Consider the following 15,000-nt stretch of genomic DNA (forward strand, 5'->3'; position numbering starts at 1 on the left):
ACCTACCAATCTCCAACCTCTAGATGTGGATCAAACCACACCTCCTCGATTTTGTGTTCTGCAGTGAGGTGCTACTTAAGCATATTCATTACTTACTACAAAACAGTCAGAGGTCAAAAGGAACACGGACTGAAGGAAAGCAGGTTTGACAAATCAGTGGTCTGGAGTTTTCAAATTAGACTTCTAAAAAACACCTTTGCTCATATGCAAACAAGTGCGCGCACAACCCTGGACAATTCATTTTCCACTCAAAATGAGTCTGGGGTGTGCGATATAGCATCGTCTGCAATAATATGGTAAGTGTTGTTGAAATGATGTGCGATCTGACACTATCAATTAGGCTATATCACTGTGGGATTAGATCTCTGCCACAATTCTGCATTTTGCACTTGCGCGAACTGAGTTTTGTGGAGAAAATATTTGTCCCTCAAAGAAGAAAGTATTCAAAACTAATGCAATACTAGAAATTGCAAAGTTAATGCATAACCAAAGGACAGCAAAAAGCTCAGTGTGTCAGCAGGGTCAGTCAAAAACATGTGTATAAGAAAAGATGCATGTTAAAGGAAAAATTCACCAAAAATGAAAATTAATCCAAGATTTACTCACCCTCAGGGCATCCTAGGCCTGTCTGACATTCCTCTTTCAGACAAATACATTCGGAGTTATATTCAACATTGTCCTGCCTGTTCCAAATTGTAATATTGCAGTGAATGGTGCCCTTGTTTGTGAATCCGGAAAAATAGTATCCATCCATCCATCCATCATAAAAGTACTCCACACAGTTCCAGGGTGTATATAATCTAATTATCATGGTGTTAAATCTCCCTGGACCTTGTGTTGCGCCTTTCATTACACCTACTTCATATGCTCAACCACGTTGTTGTGAAAGTGCCTGCTTGAGCAACCAGAAGCTGTACATTACAGTTTATAAAGTTTTAAGAAACTACATAATTGTTATACCAACACATTGTTTCGCTTCAGAAGGCCTTTAAGTCAAGTCAAGTCACCTTTATTTATATAGCGCTTTAAACAAAATGCATTGCGTCAAAGCAACTGAACAATATTCATAAGGAAAACAGTGTGTCAATAATGCAAAATGTTAAAGGCAATAGTTAAAGGCAGTTCATCATTGAATTCAGTGATGTCATCTCTGTTCAGTTAAATAGTGTCTGTGGATTTATTTGCAATCAAGTAAACGATATCGCTGTAGATGAAGTGACCCCAACTAAGCAAGCCAGAGGCAAAAGCGGCAAGGACACGAAACTCCATCGATGACAGAATGGAGAGAAAAAACCTTGGGAGAAACCAGGCTCAGTTGGGGGGCCAGTTCTCCTCTGACCAGACGAAACCAGCAGTTCAATTCCAGGCTGCAACAAAGTCAGATTGTGCAGAATAATCATCTGTTTCCTGCGGTCTTGTCCTGGTGCTCCTCTGAGACAAGGTCTTTACAGGGGATCTGTATCTGGGACTCTAGTTGTCCTGGTCTCCGCTGTCTTTCAGGGGAGTAGAGGTCCTTTCTAGGTGCTGATCCACCATCTGGTCTGGATACGTACTGGATCTGGGTGACTGCAGTGACCCTCTGATCTGGATACAGACTGGATCTGGTGGCTACAGTGACCTCGGAATAAGAGAGAAACAGACAAATATTAGCGTAGATGCCATACTTCTAGTGATGTAGCAAACAGGGTGTTATGGGAAGTGTTCCCGGTTCCGGTTTACCTAATTAATGCAGCCTAAAAATCCTTTAACGGATTTGGATATTAAAAGCATATTCATATGTTATGTGTAAGCCAGGTTAAAGAGATGGGTCTAGATTTAAACTGCAAGAGTGTGTCTACACACTAGAGTTGTGTGGAGTAGTTTTATGATGGATGTATGGATACTTTTTTTTTCAGATTCAGAAACAAGGGCACCATTCACTGCAATTATACAGATTGGAACAGTCAGGACAGTGTCGAAGATAACTCTGAACGTGTTCATCTGAAAGAGGAATGTCAAAGAAGTTTATTAAAAAAAAAAAAAAAGTTGAGAGTGACTCTTGAAGGACCAGAAGAATCTGGCAGTAAGTTTTGGGATTTCATTTTTAGTCCATCTCGAGGTTATATCTGTAGAAGATGACCTGCTTAATAATTATGCAAAACTGAACATAAACAATTGTTCATGAAACAATTATCGGTTATAAGTAACTAAATACAAGATTAATGGTAGTTATTAAGATTGATGTTGTTTGGAATTGGTAAATGAAGAAAAAAAAAATACATAATCAGACTATCAAATAGCATAATAATTATGCATGCACTGTATTTTCCCTCTTCCACTGTTATCATTAATGCAAGGAATGTTGTGAATGGTTGTCAAGGCAGCCAATCAGAATTTAGTAGCCTCATCTCTGATTGGCTGGAATTATGACATATTGTAACACTGGGTTGTGTTGAGCATTTAGAGAGCACTGAAGGCAGGCATTAAGGGAGCAAGCTAGTGAAACATTGCATGCACAAAAGAGAAGGTCTGCACACATCCAAAAACTTATTTAAAATCCAAAATTAATAAATTTATTTATAAAATGAATGCGCTCTAAATACTTTTTTCTTTGCTAGATAAACATTTTCTCAACAAAACTCAGATCACACGTATGCAAAATGCACTTGTGTGTGCTCAAAATATGATCTTTTGCACACAGAATTGTGGCAGAGATCTAACCCCAAATATCACCAAATCAATCACAGAGTGCAAGCACGTTGATTTATTAGTCTATTAAAACTCAAAATTCCAGACATTCTAAATTGTAGATGGCCAAAAAATGCTTCTGTATGCCTTTTATATTTATATAATTTAATATAGTTAACTTAATCTATATCACACAAAGAATACAGTTTTTTTTTTTTTTGCAGATATCAACATGAACATATTTAATAATAATTTTATACAAGTTAAGTAAAGCAATAAGTGACTTACATTGTTGACATAATATTGCTTGTTTTTGCTCAATTTTGCTAATGAAAATAGTTCCAAACAAAAATCGCAGCACTGTTTTGCGTCTTTGAGCAATGGATGGTGTTTACTTATTGAATGAATCAGCTTTTGGACCAATTTGGTTGAATAACTGGTTCACTTATTAAGACAGTCAAATGCTTTGTTTCTGAATTAATCAGTCGTTTGAATGAACTGGTTGAATCTCAGTGACTCACTCATTCACAGTCACTTTGTTTTTAACAATTTTGACTTTTCAGTGCGAAGCAGAATAACACACAGAGCGTCTGAACTGAACAGTTTTTTTTGTTGTTGATTGATTCTGAACTGATTCTGTGCTAATGTTATGACCGCGGGTTAACTGAAGGCTTGAATCAAGGGCAATCATCGCAAATTACATCAATACGTTGAGCGCAAAAGAATCGGTGGACCGTTTTCTTCAACTGGTTTACTGAATCAAACTGTCCAAATAAACTACTGGTGATCCAAAAACCGATGCAACCGGTTCATGACTCGAGAATGAGTCAATATTTCGTTAAGATCTCTCTGACTAAATCTAAAATATCTTAAACTGTGTTCCGAAGATGAACAGAGGTCTCACGGGTTTGGAACGACATGAGGGTGAGTTATTAATGACATAATTTAGATTTTTGGGTGAACTAACCCTTTAAGATCCTACCTGTCCGATCATTATCACCTTTTCTATTTACATGGGGAATCATCTTAATTATCATGAGTAAAGTATGGAGTGCTGCAAGGATCTGTCCTAGGCCCTCTGCTATTTTCAATAAACATGTTGCCCCTTGGTAAAATTATTAGAAAATACAGGATTAGTTTCCTTTGTTGTGCTGATGATATTCAGTCCAGATAAAACTTCTAAATTATCTAAGCAATTTTAATCTCTTTCTGCTTCTCTGTTTCTGCCATGGGACTTGAATCCTGAGGCAAATTACACAATCTTCAGTCTGAATCCATCCTGTATGAAGATCTGAGATAACTGAACTCCTGAGAATAGATTATGCCAACCCCCCCAGAAGGCCTTAGATGATGCTAAATTTAATTCGCAATCGCAGAGTTTATTCACAACATATAGTCATTGCAGTTAAGAGTGTTCACTGTCTGTTTGATTATATATAATTTGTAATTAACTGCATGATTCTTACTGTACCTTTTTGACATAGTCACCACTAATAATCTACTCCTAAATGTAGAAACTTAATATTTTCTGTAAAGCTGCTTTGCAACAATTGGTATCGTGAAAAGCACTATACAAATAAACTTTAATTGAAATGAATCGAACTGAGAGCAAGACTCGGATGAATGACCACTTCTGAAATCAGACTGGTTGCTGTCGAGGAGGTTGTTCTGTGTGAGAAAGCCAGAAACTTGGTTGAACACAGCTCGTTCAGGTGTTTTTTGCAATGAAATGAAGGGAAATCAGTCTGTAGTTCTCTAAAAAAAAGATGGTTTAAGAGTGGGCTTCTTAAGTAGTGGGGTAATACGAGCCTGTCTAAATGCTAAGGGGAAACACCAGTGTGAGGGGATATGTTAATTGAGTGAGTGCAGTTACAACTAGAGGAGAAATGGCTTGAAGGAGTTAAAGAATTATACAGACAGTTAGAGAGGTAGATAGATAGATCACCTAACATTGTGTATTGATCAGCCTGTATATGATTATTATTATATTTCCTGTTTTGTTTCTAACAAAATAAGCACTTATCCCTTCAATATCATCCCCTGGATTAAAGGATGTAGTTACATCAGGAACACACACATACAAGCTGACACACAAAACAGAGTATGACTGTAGATTTGACACTCGGATTATGAGAATTTATTATATTTTATTTGAAGATTATTTTGCTGTGGAGATGATTATGATACATAAAGATCAGTGTCCAGTAGGTCAGTGGAAACCTGGGAGGTCCCTGCTATTTTCACCATAATTACTTCGATAGTAATATTCTGTTTGGATCTTCAAATCCAAATGTAATCTAAGACCCATAAGCTGATAAAACATGAGCCCTGAGGTTTTAAATTGTTTTTATCTTTCATTTATTGTTTTGTTTTTCTATTTATTGTATATTCTCAGGTTTTGTTTTTGTTCTGGTGAGGTGTAATTTAGATTTCATTACCATATCCTGCTACTGCAACACATTTTATATTATATAGGATTGTTCCATATTAAAACCCCCAATGCTTTTGATGTTATGAATAAAAGATTAGTTGAAACTGATTTGTGTATTAGTACATTTGTGTATTAGTTAATAGTTCTTTTGCAAAAAAAAAATAAGATGCTTTCTTATGGAAAATTGGTATTGTCTAATTCTTTTTGATACAAATGTAATGCCACACATGACGTTTTTTTTTTATTAGAAAGATACCTTTAATCGGGTAAATAATTTTGATTGTGTAAACCATGAATGTAAATAAATAGATTATTTAGTGATTAATTTACATAAATATCAATGCACACCATGTGAATATCTTACTAAAAAGAGAATACAGAGGAAACTTTTCCCTTCACACCCACCGAAAGACATACTCTCCAAAACCAAAATTATGTTATTAAATCAAAAACGGATAAGGAAACAACCTTTTTTGTTGTTGTTGTAGCAGGTGACAGACTATAACAATAATAGCAACATTTTCACAATCTATTTGGACAACCCTTAACTAGAGTTTTATGATATCAAAAAAAAAGGAAGGAAGGAAGGAAGGTAACATGTTTTATTAACACATATTACCTACCTTAATGACACGTCAATTGGTTCCTCAGAGAGATTATTTTACAATAGTGTTTATGTAACAATAAATAAAGTGTAAGCTATTAACTACTGTATTAGTAGTCTTCCAGATTGGTAACTACAGCTGCTTTGTATATGAGGTCAGAGATATCTCCCAATGAGGTCTGAGGGTAATGTGCCAGAGCTTGTCTCTGTAGTGCGTCCTCCAAACTGGTTTGATGTGTAGGAATCATTTGGTCCACAGACATGGAAGAATATATGGCCTGATTGGCAGTACAGTAAGACAACTTATGTCCAGAAAAACTGTCAGGGTGAGATGAAAAGCAGTTAATCTGCCAGTGACTGCTTGACTGGTTTTGGAATGAATATTGAGCCAACCTGTCTGATGGGCAATTGGAAAAAGATGACACTCCAGGTGTTTCAGAGTGTCTGTTGGCCCACTGTAGAACTCCAGGTAGGTCTGGAGAAATGTCTGGACGGGGTGGCATTGGATGCGGAAGGTTTTGAGACCAGGGACTCAGAACTGGTCTAAGGCTTTCCTGATGGTGACGCAGGCCTCTGTTGGCCTCTGGTCTTTCTCTTTGTTCTGGAAAGCCAGAATTTTGTTCTGGGTTTAAATCAAGATGGGTCGCTGGAAAAGCTGCTACAGGTATAGAGTTAGAACTCACTTCCCTGCCTGGACTTCTCCTAACTGATGTAGTCAGCTTCTTGCTTTTCATACATCGAGCTCGTCTGTTTTGGAACCACACCTGCAAAGGAATAGGAATAAATGTAAGGAATAAAATGTAAAATCAAGACAAAATAATATAATAAAAATACATTTATTTTCTAGTCTTATTACCTGAATTTTGCTTTCTGGAAGTAATGTGAGTGCAGCCAGTCGTTCTCGCATAGTGATGTCTGGATATGGCGTAATCATGAAAGCGCGCTCTAATTCTGACAATTGAGCGCGGCTAAAAATCGTCCTCTTTCTTTTTCTTTGCCCTTCAGCATGGTAGGTTTTTTCGAGTTCAGGAGAAGACAACGAATGCTTAGTTGTTACACCTAAAGATCAAAGTTAGAAAAATGCTGTCAGAAAATACACACACAGTGGGAATAGGATCGACTAAATATCGACTAGAATAGTAAAAAAATGTTTTACAAGATTTTTTTGTCGTAAATGTTCTTATATAGAACGTGCATTTTAGATTCGTTTTTAAAATATAAATAGGCGAAAATAAAAATAAGAACAATTGATAATAAAAAACGAATGAGAATTCCATTATCCAACGTAGCCTAAATCAATCCAAAATGCGTAATGTGTTCAAACGTTATATTCTCACCTGTAATTTGGACCATGTTTGTGTTGAAGATAAAATCTCTTTCTGTCTCCACGCTTATTTTTTGAACCAAATCGAACGATTGATCATAAAATAATGCCATAGTCCTTAATTCTAAAACAGAAGTTTAGTGAAGCGCGCTCTCTCCCGAATCTCCAGTCCTGACCCAAGTCCAACGCTGATGGGTTTCATAGAGCATTTAAACCCACCTACTTTATACTCTTCCCTTTTCACACCCATACGCTCATATCGCACTTCAAGGTGTCGTCGCTGGCACAGCGACAGTTTAAATAATAGAATAATAATAATAAAACTTTGATCCCCCACCCGCACTAAGATAATCCTTCTACATGTCTGGCAACTTCGTATAGCCATCTCCTATATCTGCCGCGTCGACGGGAAAGCAGAGATTCAGATTCTGTCTGATGGGCGCAGCTGTCTATCACAGATCTTTTATCAGGCAAATAACCACATACTTCACCTGCCTGTTTCTGTCTCACATGAAAGGATGTCGAAGATTTGTTCACAGAAAAAGTTGAAGGTGTTCGATCAAGTTGTTTCAATGCACGTTTATATAAATATTATATAAAATTAAATTAAATTAATACAATTATGTGGAACATTTTAAATAATTACGCGTTAGCAACGTGAAGTAGCCTAAACAAAGCAATTGGCTATAAAACAGCGTACAAAATAAGAGATCACTTAAATTCTTGAAGATGAACACCTATAATAAAACGGGAATAATTTGTGGGGGGAAAAAGTGATTTCTGCTAAATTTATCTTCATCAATCATTAAGTTCAAATTCGAAATTAAGTTCAAAATGATTAAAATCTATCTATCTATCTATCTATCTATCTATCTATCTATCTATCTATCTATCTATCTATCTATCTATCTATCTATCTATCTATCTATCTATCTATCTATCTATCTATCTTACAGTACCTATTCTTGATGCGATTTGTAATATCCAGGGACATATTATTATCTGGATGATATTACTTGTTCGGATTAAGAGCAGTGTAGCCTACGACGAATGAACAGTAATCTAAACCAGAGATTACTTTAATAATCTGTGCGTTTTTTAACTTTGTCGGCATGAGGCTCCATCACTTTCAGGTCAAAATTCTTTTTTTTTTTTTTAAACCACCTTAATTTAGGCTAATATGTCTATGTGCGACATTTTGTGTAAAGATGATCTCTTTCCGATAATTTCAATTAAATTCTGACCCCTTCTGTTATATAATTTAGTCCAATACATGTAGAATACACATAGGCCATTTCAGACGCTTCGATATCAAAAGCCTATTGACAGCGACAAGTACAGCCTATTAGGCTGCTGAAACACAAACACACCAGGCAAATGAACTATCGGATAGGCTACTGAAGGACAACATCAGAAAGGGCCAGCACGAGGACGTCAGCTCTGAAAGAAGCTTTTTTATTTGTATTTTTTCAGAGGATAAAACAGCACCACCAACAACAATACAGACACCTAAACGCATAAAATGCACTCAAATGTTTCGTTAAGAACTGAATAATTTTGAAGTGTTTTATTCAAGTTAAGCGTTCAATCTTGGGGTGTTTTTTATTTTTGTTTGTTTGTTTAACACATTTATACCTTCAACATTGCCCTCTGATTATTGCTCCTCGCTTTACTGTTTTTCTTCTATAAGGGACTGCCTGTTTTATGTATTTGTATCTTTTTTTTTTTTTTCTTAAATTTTTACAGAAGGAAATTAGCCTATTTAAACCACACCTGAATTATAAATAGCCTGTAGAATATCAAACCAAGTGGCTTGAGTAGTCTACGCTACACATTTTTTTTAGATGTAAAGATTAATCTTTAATTATTTTAATGAGTTATAATTGTAGTCTTTTATTTTCTAACAACATCTGTTATAACAGAAGTGCTAAATAATTTTCATTTCCGCTTTGAACACTAAGCTATCTATTTTTGTTCCATTTTAAATTTGTGTGAAAAAGCCTATTTTTGGTAGCCTTACCGTCGTTCAAAATAGTAAAACTTTTTCTTCTGTATGTGCTGCTCAATATGTGGAAAACAATGGGAGTGAACAAGAATGTAAATGTTTTGTGTGTGTGAGGGAAAAAAAAGTATATGTTAGCCTACAACTTCAATAGGCCTGTATGGTATTCCGTGGCAGAATATGTTATATGTGTTTAATCATACTCACAGAATTTTGACAATTATGATCACATTTGAGAAAACAATTAAACTATGTTGGGAGATATGAAGATCATTTGGTTACGGGTTTTGCTGATGTTTGTTTCACCAGTGACCACACAGTGTCGCTGTGGTTATAGTTACATGTCTCTCTTTTACTTTTCATACGATATTGTCTTGTGTCCATTGTAGGGTTCTTTCACGGTGCAGCGCTATCTCTCTTCCCTTTTCTTCGTTATTAGATATCTCTTTCCTATTTGGTTGTGCTATTCTCTCTTATCAAATAAATTATAATCATAATTATTAGGCTATATTAATAATAGTAACATATATAAAAAAGATACAGAACAAAATTAAAGGTGCAAAAACATGATAACCATCCAACATCATGCTAACTTTTTATTATTATTATTTATGCCAAAATCAACTTAGGCTACATTATACTAACTACACCGATTTAGGCTTACAATAAGAGCAACATAAATAAAAAATAATACAAAAGCTAGAAAAATAATTATATTAGGCTAAACATTAAACTTCGTTTTTGACATTTTATTTATTTATTTATTTATTTATTATTTTGTGCCCATTGTGGACATATTTATTGTCTACCAAAAGAGCTGATTCTCACCTTAAAATGTGCAGTTTTGTATATACCAAGAGCAAACTGAATATAAGAGTTTGAGTTGCAATAAATAAAAATATTAGAAATTTTATTCAGATTTCCCCCCTGAGAGGAACATAACTAGGTAGGTTCCACATGTTTTGGCAAACAACTTAAAAAAAAAAAGAAAAGTTCAATCGTCACAGAGCTTTTTCCATCTATATTTAACATAAAGTGTGCAGTCACAAAAGTAACATTTAAGATTTCAGTGTAACAACCATTATCTTGTCACATGTTCCGCCCTCACGTAATCTACGTCACAGACGTCCAGCTGGCGGGAGTGTAGTGTAGTGCACAGCAGCCCTTCAAACACTATCACGCGTCTATACCCAGAGTATCGTTCTTTTAAAGTTTGTTTCGTTTAAATAATCATTTTATTTGTGGAAATGATTGGACAGAAAAGTATCACCTCGTTTTTTTCGCCAGTATCCAAAAAAAGAAATCTGAATGAGATACTTACATGCCTAGGGGATGCAACAGAACATGTGAGTAAAATAGGCTTTATTCTGACGTGACTGGATATGCCTACACATTTCGCTGGAATTATGAATGAAAGTGGCTGTGTTTTATTTATCAGTTGAACATGTTGTCATTTATTTAGCAAAATAGAATAGTCTCTAAATGAAACCTCGCTATTTTATCATTCCCGCTAAAATTTACACATTTCCGGAAGTAGTTTTACGTCACTTGCCTAAACAAACTACTAGTGTAGAGTGCGGATTATTTCAAACAACTTAGTGCGAAAATGTGTTGAGTCCGTGAAAACGAAATAATTTAACGTCCATTTCACTTCTGTTAGTTTAACTTGGTTGTATTTAAGTTAACTAAGATTCTTGAATTATGACCACGAATGCAGCACGTGGTAAATCGCTAAATATTATCGTATCATTTGCATGTAATTTACGCTATAAATTGTCCATCACAACTCCGATGCATTTTGAGAAAACATCCTATAAGCAATGTTTTCCATAGCTTGCCTTAGGTTTTTAAATGTACAAATGTCAGGTATTTTTGTCAAACGAACACTGAGTTCAACCAAATATATTAAAATATTGTCCCAGGAGAAAAAACTAAAGTTGGAGCGCGACGATGTTACATCCCCACTGTCCCTGAGTCCTGAGCAACTTGAACGGATATCCAAAAACAAGAAGGCGGCTCTGGAAAGGCTCGCTGCAAACCAAGCTGAACCAAACGGGATTGGAGAGAGCTGGATGAAAGCGCTCAGCGCAGAATTCGGAAAGCCCTACTTTAAATTAGTAAGTAACTATCTAACACATGAAGAACTGATTTAATTTCCAACTTTCTGAAATGAAGAGTAATACAATAGTGTTTAACTTTCACAGTTAATGTCTTTTGTTGCTGAGGAGAGGCAAAAACACACCATCTATCCACCTGAAAATGAAGTTTTTACCTGGACACAAACATGTGACATAAAAGATGTAAGTTGGGTGTCATGTTCATATGTTAGGCAGGTCAAAATGATTGGTTGTTTTCTGGCCTATTATCCCTGACCACAAAGCCAATAGCTCTTAATTTATTTTTATTTTTTTGACCGATTACATTACAATTAAGATGGTTGTTCAGGAGCATAACTTGCACACAATGCTTGTGTTCTTACTTTTACTTGTAAAGACCCCATGATATAAAGTTTTGTTATTTTTTTATGTTTATTAGCATATTAGAAAATGTCTGTAAGATGTTTATGATTTAGAATGTATGTAAAAACTAAAAAGAATAAATCAGCTTAACAATTCCAAATGACATGCTTAAAGGGTTAGTTCGCCCAAAAATGAAAATTATGTCATTAATAACTATTATGCTGTTCCAAACATGTAAGACCTCCTTTTATCTTCGGAACACAGTTTAAGATATTTTCGATTTAGTCCCAGAGCTCTCAGTCCCTCCATTGAAGCTGTGTGTACGGTATTGAGAATGACAAGTTGTCGTCATAGCACAAAGCCCCTCCCTCGATATCACAGTATCCGCCACATTGGAAGGATACCGGCGGCGAAATAGGATTGTTTAAATGTGTTGTTAAGAGGAGGTTCTCGCAATTCTGCACTGTTTTACCATGCCTGGAAGTTACTGCTGCGTTAAAAACTGCTGCAGTACCCCACACGATACATATGGAAAACATAGGAACGATGGAATACAGTTTTTTTTAGGTTACACCAAGCGCAAAACAGCGGTATTTGGAGAAGCTCTCAAGCATACAAAATATCGACCCATACGAGCTCCCTGCAGCAGCACAGAGACCTGGACCATTTACCTCCATGCACACATATGGACATTGGGAATTATATATTTTTTTGGTTTACGTTACTACACAATGCAGGAGTTTAAAAGTCACAAGTCTTTGGAAAGTTACGAGGCTTTCTGCTGTGGCTGGGTCCATTTACAGCAGGTGAAGAAAACAGTGTTGTACTGGCCAAAGTAAGTTTATTCAGATGCGTTTTAGCATATTGTAATTACATTGCATTTAGAATGCACTTCTTGACCAAAATGGCAAAGTAATTAACTGCGAATGAACACTAGATTGTAACGAGATGTTCAATGTATACAAACGTTTCCAACATATTTTGATGTAGGCTAAAGCTGTGTATGTTTAGTTATAATTTGATTTTAACCCAATGACACATACTGTCCCAGGTTTTTTTTGTTGGGGGCTGCAAAGTGGACAAACCAGTTCTGGGTTAGCTAGGGTAGTTAAATGTGTGATTGCGAGATGTAAATGTCCGGGTTAGATTAAGCCATTAACAGCGTGAATGCAAAGTGACTTACATCATAAACAATATAATTCCCAATGTCCATATGTGTGCACTGAGGTAAATTGTTTAGGTCTCTGTGCCGCTGCAGGGAGCTGCCTGAGAGCTTCTCCAAACACCGCTGTTTTGCGCTTGGTGTGAGCTTGTTCCTGTAAGGTCCCCTTTCTTTCGCCTTATGTTTTTGCATTGCTTTACTTTCTTTTCTTTCGCGTATTCGTAGATCCGTCTCGATCTGTTCCGCTGACAAAATAAATGCGCAAAAATGAAAGCGCTCTGAAATGTTTAGTCGCGCCTCTGTGAAGTTCTGAAGGCATTGCCCCTGGCAACAGATAGCATATCCTTCCATCAGGGCCGACTGGCTCAGACCCCTCCCATATCAACCCAAATCGGCACGTGACTCCTCATTCTCAATACTGTCCATTTCCAGAAAGGTAAGAAAAACATCATCAAAGTATTCCATGTGACATCAGAGGGTCGCTTAGAATTTTTTGAAGCATCGAAAATGCATTTTGGTCCAAAAATAGCAAAAACAACGACTTTATTCAGCATTGTCTTCTCTTCCATGTCTGTTGTGAGAGTTCAAATCAAAGCAGTCTGGATATCGCGTTCATGAACGAATCATTCAGTTCCCCAAATCGAACTGAATCGTTTTAAACGGTTCGCATCTCTAATACGCATTAATCCACAAATGACTTAAGCTGTTAACTTTTTTAATGTGGCTGACACTCCTCTGAGTACAAACAAACCAATATCCCGGAGTAATTCATGTACTCAAACAGTACATTGACTGAACTGCTGTGAAGAGAGAACTGAAGATGAACGCCGAGGCCGAGCCAGATAACGAACAAAACATGACTCGTTCACGAGTCAAGAACTGTTTCTGTCAGATGCGTCCGATTCGTGAACCGAGGAGCTGATGATACTGCGCATGTGTGATTCAGCATGAAGCAGACCGACACACAGAGCGTCTGAACTGAACTGATTCTTTGGTGATTGATTCTGAACTGATTCTATGCTAGTGTTATGAGCGCGGTTGAACCGAAGGCTTGAATCAAGGGCAGTCATCGCAAATGACGCCATTACGTTGAGCGCAAAAGAACCTGTGAACTATTTTCTTCAACCGGTTTATTGAATCGAACTGTCCGAAAGAACTACTGGTGATCCAAACAACGATGCAACCGGTTCTTCACTCGTGAGCGAGTCAGTCTATTGGGGCTGGCTCGCTCGGTGTTCATCTTCACAGCAGTTCAGTCAGTGTACTGTTTGAGTGGATGCGTTACTCCGGGATATTGGTTTGTTTGAACTCAGAGGGAGTGTCAGCCACATTAAAAAAAAAAGTTAACATCTTAAGTCATTTGTGGATTAATGGGTATTAGAGATGCGAACCGTTTTAAAACGATTCAGTTCGATTTGGTGAACTGAATGATTAGTTCATGAACCGGATATCCAGACTGCTTTGATTTGAACTCTCTCTCACAACAGACACGGACGAGAAGAAAATGCTGAATAAAGTCGTCGTTTTTGCTATTTTTGGACCAAAATGTATTTTCGATGCTTCAAAAAATTCCACGGACCCTCTGATGTCACATGGACTACTTTGATGATGTTTTTCTTACCTTTCTGGACATGGACAGTATACCGTACACACAGCTTCAATGGAGGGACTGAGAGCTCTCGGGCTAAATCTAAAATATCTTAAACTGTGTTCCGAGATAAAGGGAGGGTCTTACATGTTTGGAACAGCATAAGGGTGAGTTATTAATGACATAATTTTCATTTTTGGGTGAACTAACCCTTTAAGGTGATAGGTCACCCTAAAATGGAATGGAATTATTTGCTTACTCTCATATTGTTTCAAACCTGCACTGACTTTTGAGAAACATAAAAGAAGATCTGCTGAAGAGAGTAATACAGGTTTGGAACAACTTAAAGGTATAGTTTACCCCCAAAATGAAAATTGTCATGAATTACTCCCCTTCATGTTGTTCCACTTCCAACCCCTAAGACCTTCGTTCATCTTCGGAACACAAATTAAGATATTTTTGATGAAATCTGAGAGCTCTCTTAACCCTCCCATAGACAGCAACACAACTGAAATGTTCCCAGTCCCAGAAACATAGCAAGGATATTGGGAAAACAGCCCATGGGACATCAGTGGCTCAACTTCAATTTGTGAAGCTACAAAAAAACTAAAATAACTTTAACAATTCTTCTCCCCCAGTTACCCTCTTCGGCCATTTTGGAGAGTACCATGACACTTGTGCTCACTTTCCTCAGAACACAATCAACACAATTCAGTGTTGTTTACTTTCAGGAAAAAACAAGCATGCTGAATGTAAACAACGC

General features: G+C 36.7%; 2 protein-coding genes across 2 annotated transcripts in view; one reads left to right on the forward strand and one right to left on the reverse strand.

Annotated features, from left to right (window-relative positions):
* Nucleotides 1-5,369: 5,369 nt before the first annotated feature.
* On the reverse strand, nt 5,370-7,139 carry LOC127957088 (homeobox protein SEBOX-like). Its single transcript, XM_052555460.1, has 3 exons — nt 7,040-7,139; nt 6,559-6,761; nt 5,370-6,466 (listed from the first exon to the last, which is right to left on the reverse strand). The coding sequence occupies exons 1-3, from the start codon at nt 7,137-7,139 to the stop codon at nt 5,813-5,815; spliced, it is 957 nt and encodes a 318-aa protein (XP_052411420.1). The 3' UTR covers nt 5,370-5,812.
* A 2,982-nt stretch (nt 7,140-10,121) lies between these two features.
* The window catches only part of LOC127957438 (uracil-DNA glycosylase-like), an 8,848-nt gene continuing 3,969 nt past the window's right edge, over nt 10,122-15,000 (forward strand). Inside the window, exons 1-3 of the mRNA XM_052555972.1 lie at nt 10,122-10,374; nt 10,951-11,145; nt 11,233-11,328. Of these exons, the coding sequence (XP_052411932.1) occupies nt 10,276-10,374; nt 10,951-11,145; nt 11,233-11,328 (390 nt within the window). The 5' untranslated portion in view covers nt 10,122-10,275. The remainder of the gene's footprint in view (nt 10,375-10,950; nt 11,146-11,232; nt 11,329-15,000) is intronic.

This window comes from Carassius gibelio, chromosome B5 (assembly GCF_023724105.1).
Source record: "Carassius gibelio isolate Cgi1373 ecotype wild population from Czech Republic chromosome B5, carGib1.2-hapl.c, whole genome shotgun sequence".
Lineage (NCBI taxonomy): Eukaryota > Metazoa > Chordata > Actinopteri > Cypriniformes > Cyprinidae > Carassius > Carassius gibelio.